Raw genomic sequence first — 6,214 nt, 5'->3', positions numbered from 1 at the left:
CTGCAGGGAGACCGGGCCCAGAGAGGGTGCGCAGCCAGCTCAGGTCGCAAAGCAGGGGGCCTGCACCACGAGCAGGGAAGCCCCGTCGGTGGCCTCGGAGTCCCCAGGAGCAGGAGAAGCCTCACCCCTTCCCTGCCACCCCAGTCCTTCCCAGGGCCTGGCTGGCTACCCATCCACCAGCCCACCAGCCCCCAGCCCCTCCCGGCTGACACAAAAGGCCAGGCCTCCTGCAGGAGGGGGCGGGAAGGGGCTCCTGGGCCAGCTGGGCCACGGACACAGACCGGGAAGTGAGCGGAGACAGGAAGGAAGCCGCACTGCTGGAGTCTGGGGCCACCATTGTCTCACCTGGGGGCGGGGGCACCGCCGGCTCCCCTCTGCCCTGCTCAGCTGCCGCCCACCCTGGATGGCTCCTCAGCTCCAGAGGGCATTGGGTCGCTGGGCCCTCCCCTCTGTGGGCCCCACCCTGCTGCTGACTTCTTCCCCGACCCAGCCTCAGTTTCCCCAGCTGTAAACCTTAGCGGGCAAGATGCTTGGGGCAGATCTGTGTCCTGCCAGGAATTCCACAGCAGGTGATGTCATGACGCGTGCCAGCCATGTCCCTCGTGCTTCTCCTGAATCAGCTCGTGGAGGCTCACCGTTCCCGATGACTTGAGGGCTCTCTTCGTGCCCAGAAGTTCAGAAACTTGGCCAAGGTCGCACATCGGGGCAGCAGAGCTGCAACTCAGACCCGGACAGCCGGTTCTACACCCCACCCTCCTGTCTGTGATATCACTGACCTGCGACTTTTCTTTAAATAATTCACTTGTAAAGGGTGAACACCGGCTAGGCCTCATCCTAAACTGTGACGTCACCATTTTAATTGAGATGGACAGACAGATGGATGGGTGAGCTGGGCTCGGAAGCCAGGGGCTCGGAAGCCAGCTGTGCTCACTCTCCAGGGCTCCCTCCTCCCCCACCACACGCACAGAAGGGGGCAGGCACAGGACTTGCAGGAGGGACCCTTCCATCCACCCTACGGGAAGTAGGGCGAAGAGGAAGCTTTGGGACCTCTCAGTAGACTGTCCTGGGCTGGGGGCTGAGGGCGGAGCCGGAGGGTGTGAGTGTCCTGGGTGAGGACCAGCTGGGACCTTCTGGCCCATGGCCAGGAGCCCTCCCCTCCTCGGATCTCATCACCACTCCCCACCCCCAGATGGGGGCCTCCCCACAAGCCTGTGTCCATCCCAGCACCGCCCCCCAGACCCTCAGTGTCCTGGGGGTGAGGTAAGGGTCTGGACCACCCCCAGGACATAGGTCTCGGGGACCCCTGACCCCTAGCCCTGGGGAGGGTGTCCAGGGCTGCTTCGAATGGCCCCACCCCACCCCAGCCCATCCCCCTCTCCAAGTAGGCAAGCTCCTGCAGCCTGCTTAAATTTTATTGAAGGTGGAGCTGGAATGGGGGGGCCCAGAACCACAGGGCCCTCCCCCCAGCTTCCCCAGCGTGGGTTTCACTGGACATGGGATGGCCAATGGCCAAGGCTCGATCCTGGGACTTCGGACACAGCTCAGTAGCCCACGTCCCTGCAAGCATCCAAGACACCCGCCTCAGCTCCAGCCCCACCCCTGCACAGACTCAGCAGATGGGGACAGGGCAAGCCCACAGCCCCCTCCCAGGCCAGTGGGGTCCCGGGATAAAGATGCTCTGTGGGCGGGGCGGGAACATTACCCCCAGCTCAGGCCTCTCCTGGCCAGCTCCACCTGGGCCAGGCGGTGGTCACTCAGCACCTGCACCCGGGTGATGGCGGCCAGTGGCCTGTGGCGGTGGGAGAACTGCAGCACCTTGTGCTCCTGGGCGTGGACATGGAAGTGCTCCGCATCCGAGCTGACCTCCATCTGTGGGCGGGAGGCCAGTGACCCACGGCCCACTGGGCCTGCGTCCTGCTCCTGCGTTGAGCTCCAAGAGCTCTGAGTCCAGGAAGCACAGCCGGGGGGCCCAGGGTTCCCTCAGCACGTGGGACCCCCGTCATGCAGGCCCGCCCCATGGGAGCTCTGAGCCCCCAGCTGGGAGTCCCTTCCTCTCTCCTCAGAGGGGTGGCTGGCGGCCAGGGGGTGGGCATCCTGTTGCACCCCCCAGACCCAGCAGTGAGACTCCCACACTGGCCCTTTTCCTCGTAAGCGTCTCTAATGAGCCCCCTCCCCCAGGGGCTCCCGGTGGGGCCAGCAGTGCCGCTGGAAGCCAGGGATAATGAGCCCCCTCCCCCAGGGGCTCCCGGTGGGGCCAGCAGTGCCGCTGGAAGCCAGGGATACAGGGAGCCCTAGATGCTACCTACACAGCATCCTTCCCACAAAGCAGCAGGTGGCCCTGATGTGTCCACAGGCACCCGACCCCCGCCTCCCTGCCCCTCCCCCAAGGACCTCGCCCACCCCACCCCAGGGGCTCCCCTGCCTCCCAAGGGCTTCGCCCCACTCCCGTCACCTCAAAGGGCTCTCCGAGCACCAGCGGGAAGACATTGGACACCTCCTCCTGGCCCCAGTGGCCGCCCTGGAAGGTGTTGGCCACGATGGTGGCGCTGGAGAACCGGGGCTTGATGTGGAAGACGATGTCCCCCGTCTCAGACAGGAAGTTGATCTCAAACCTGCGGGCATCATGAGGTTCGTGAGAGCAGCAGACGGCTGGGCAGTCACCCACCCAAGGCCGAGGAGGGGACGCTGGGGAGGGCGATGTCCCTTACTTGTCCTCTCCAGAGTCAGAGTGTCCCTGGACTAGCAGGTTCCAGCCTGGGGCCAGGCCCCCCGCATAGAAGGCTTCAAACTGCAGGCAACAGAGGGGACAGAGGGCCCTGTGTCTGTGGCCTCCTCCCCCTCCGGTTCCGCACTCGCCCAGGAGTCCCCCACAGTGCACGCGCTTCGCCGGGACCCTGGCCCTCTGAGCAGCATTCCCTCTCAGCCTGGGGGTCTCGTGGGAGGGCAGCTCTGTGGGGGAGGAGCACAGCTGACTGGGGGACCCTCCCCGCTGGCCCCGCTCCCTTCTCCCCAAGTCCAGGCCTCACCCACCTGCAGTGCCATCTCTCCAGCTTCTGCCGGGAGCAGCGCGAGCCTGGGGATATAGGCGGGCTGGGCTGGGCGGGGGCTCGGGAGCCGCACCCCAGGGGTGGCTGATGAGGTCACTGTGCCGTTCCCTGCCCCCCCCCCCCGCCCTCCATCCTCAGCCTCTCGCCCTTCCCCACCAGCAGGTCCTCCATTCAAGCTCCAGGTACAGGGTGGCCCGCCGGGCCCCTCCCCACCCCCGTTGCCTCGGGGGCCTGTCTGCCTCTCAAAGTTCACCTCACTTCTTAGGATCCTTCAGGCACCTGGGAAAGCAGCTTCTCCCCCATTCTTGCGGGAAACGCGTGGCCGAGGCAGCCCCCCGCCTCCAGGATCTCAGGGACCCACACCCTCCCATGTGGTCAAGCGAGGAGGGGCGGGGGAGGCCTGCCAAGCCTGCCCGGCCTTCGGGGCCGTCGGACCACCTGGTGCCTCCAGCCCGTGCCCCCGGCCCAGCGCAGCCCAGCCTCCCCCTGCTGCCCTGCTCTGGAGGCTCAGCTGGCCCCAAGGGGCAGAGCTGGGATTAGGCTGGGCTGCTGCGGTCAGCGCATTCCAGGACGCTGGCGGGTGGACAAGAGGGGGGAGGGCCGTTCCCACAGCCCCTCTCCCCTCCGGGCCTGGCTCCTGGGCCCCGGCGCGGGGGAGGGGGCCAGGCTGGGGCCCTCGGGGAGCGTGTAGCGGAGACGGGCAGAGTCTCCCCAGGCTTTGGGGCAGCCGTGGGGGCCCCTTGGCTGGACTGTCCGGGGAGCCGACCCAGAGAGGAGCCAGGGCAGGCTCAGGGAGCACCGGGGCTGCTGTGGGCGGCGAGCGTGCAGCGCGTGTGCGGTGAGCAGGTCGGTGAGTGTGTAAGGGTGCAGGTGACGGGGGGGGCGCAGGGGTGGTGAGCGTGGGACCGGGCGGCTGCGGAAACGCAGTGTGTGCGACAGGGCGCCCACGGCCGTGGGAGGTGTCACGTCCGAGGTAAGCGCGTGCGCTGCAGGTGCCACTGCTCTTTCCCTGCCCAGCGAGCCTCGGGGGGGTGGCGTGCACCTGGCCCCCCGGGGCCTGAGGGGTGCTCGGCCAGGATTGCCAGCCCTGCGTAACCCCACCACTCCCCTCGGGCCATTCTTCCCTCCAGCCCCTGGTGCGTCCCGCCTGGCCTCTCCGCCCGTGCTGGTGACAGGCGTGTGCCTGTCATTTTTGATGAGGGGGGCGGTGGGAAGGCCAAGGCCGGGAAGGGCAGTTTCGTCCTCCCCGGCAGGCACGGGACAGGGCCGGCCGGGCCTGCAGGGGGCAGCCCTGGGCAGCGGAGGTGAGGCTGCCTGCCGTGGCGTCCTGCCTCAGACACCAGCCTGCCTGCCCGCACATCCCCGTCCCAACCCAGCGTGGCCGTCCTGGGGGCCGAAGGCTGCAGACCCCTCCCCCCGCCTCCCCCCAAGGATCGCAGAGAGGGGGGCCCCTGCCACAGTGGCCCAGCCCGAGGGCGAGGCGCCTTGCTGCCTCTGCACCTCCCTGTCTAGCTGCTAGGTGAGGGCCTGGAGCCTGGACTCTGGGTGCAGCACTGGCCGGTGCCCAGGGCCCAGTGAGGGGCAGAGCACGCAGCTGGGGGCAGAGCAGGCTTCCAACCGGCCGGGCGGCCTGGAGCTACTGGCCTCTGGGCCGCAGTCTTCCCAGCTCACGCGACAGTTCTGTTCCCCGTGCCTGTCTCCTGGGCAGGGGAGGGTGGCCCGGGGTGGCCACAGCCCTGGCTGGATGCAGCAACCTGGGCTGTGGTCTCCTGGCTTTGAGGTCAGCAGGGCTTCTGGTGGAGAGTCCTTGGGAGTCAGTGGCCTGGAGCCCTAGCTGGGCATCGGGGGCGGGCCGTGGCCTGGGGGGAAGAGCCTGAGGACCCCTGGTTTGGGCAGGCCTGTCCCGCTCTAAGCCTCAGCCTCCCATCAGTGGGGGACAATGGGGGCTGTGTTGAGGTAGCCCACTGGGCCTGAAGGGGGCCGGGGTGTGAGCCTGCTTGTTCACTCCAGCCTGGAGACCTCAGAAAGCCCAACTGGGATGATGCAGCTCTGGGCCTCCGCCCACCCCGTGACACCTGTGCCTGGCATGAGCCTACACCTTGCCAGGGCTGTGGTCTCATCCCCCGCTGGCTGTGGCTTTGGAACCTCTCCTACATGGGGTGGGAGCCAGGAGCAACCGAAGCTCTCAGCAATGGGGATGGCCAAGGGCCCAGAAGGCCCCAGGAGGGTTGGGGGGATGGAGAGAGGGACACCTAGGCCGCACGAGGCTGGCCCAGCCCTGCAGGCACACCCCAGCCAGTCCTCAGGGGCCCCTGAGGCGGGGGCAGTGGGCAGTGCCCCCACCTGGAATTGCTGGCCAGCCAGGGCTGGGTCCTATGGCTTGGGGCCTGGGAGCAAACAGACCTGCCCAGCCAGACGATGCCCCTCTTCCTCCTGGATGTGCGATTTTGCCCTGGACTGTGGGTTTCCATAGGCTCCAGAGCAGGTAGCAGGGTCTCCACCCAGCTCCACAGAGGATCTTCACCAGGATGGCGGCCTGGGCTCAGAGGCCCGCCCTCAGCCCTGGGGCCACCATCGCCAGGTGGCGCCAGGCATGGGACTGGTGCTCAGAGATACCCGGAAGAGAAATCCTGCCCCATGGCATAGCGATAACCACCGTCTACCCAGAGCTCACGCTGCCGGGCACTCAGCTAAGCTCTTTACGTGCAGCATCACATGTCCTGCACCGGATATAAGAGCACAGAAAAGTTAAGCAACTTGCCCAAGGTCACACAGCTAGGGAGTGACAAAGCCAGATTTTGAACCCAGCAGTCTGCCTCTGGATGTGAAGCCCTTCACCAGACCAGGATGGGAGGTTATCAGGGTCGGCTTCCTGGAGGAGGAGGCAGCTAAAGTGGGTCTTAGAGAATGAGTAAGAATTAGAAGGTGGTAGGGAAGAGTGAGAACAGAGCACCGGGAGGCAGGGCTGTGCAGGAGGCCTGTCAACACCAGGCAGGGTCTGACACACCTCGGTGCCCCACAGACCTCGGGCACAAGTCCCCCGGGAAACTTTGATGAGGACTGCCTCATCTTTTGGGGAGGCCAGCACAGCTTTCATGGGCTTCGTGGAGTCAGGCGTCATTGCGCCGACTTGAGCAATGAGGAAACAGACAGCGGAAACCCCCCCA

The 6,214-nt window shown here is 66.6% G+C and overlaps 1 protein-coding gene across 5 annotated transcripts; it reads right to left on the bottom strand.

Moving 5' to 3' along the window:
* Positions 1-1,396: 1,396 nt before the first annotated feature.
* GRIFIN (galectin-related inter-fiber protein) lies at positions 1,397-3,545 on the bottom strand. 5 transcript variants are annotated; one of them, XM_036826536.1, is made up of 6 exons: positions 3,306-3,545; positions 3,031-3,073; positions 2,709-2,788; positions 2,453-2,612; positions 1,703-1,869; positions 1,397-1,557 (listed from the first exon to the last, which is right to left on the bottom strand). In XM_036826536.1, the coding sequence occupies exons 1-6, from the start codon at positions 3,416-3,418 to the stop codon at positions 1,542-1,544; spliced, it is 579 nt and encodes a 192-aa protein (XP_036682431.1). In that variant the 5' UTR covers positions 3,419-3,545; the 3' UTR covers positions 1,397-1,541. The 5 variants fall into 5 exon arrangements, with proteins under 5 accessions (XP_036682431.1, XP_036682433.1, XP_036682434.1 ...); XM_036826538.1 differs by having other exon boundaries at positions 3,327-3,545; XM_036826539.1 differs by having other exon boundaries at positions 3,301-3,379.
* Positions 3,546-6,214: the final 2,669 nt, after the last annotated feature.

Source organism: Balaenoptera musculus, chromosome 15, assembly GCF_009873245.2.
Source record: "Balaenoptera musculus isolate JJ_BM4_2016_0621 chromosome 15, mBalMus1.pri.v3, whole genome shotgun sequence".
NCBI classification, from domain to species: domain Eukaryota; kingdom Metazoa; phylum Chordata; class Mammalia; order Artiodactyla; family Balaenopteridae; genus Balaenoptera; species Balaenoptera musculus.
Note: the sequence above shows the minus strand (reverse complement) of the source record. Positions and strands in the feature narration are given on the sequence as shown.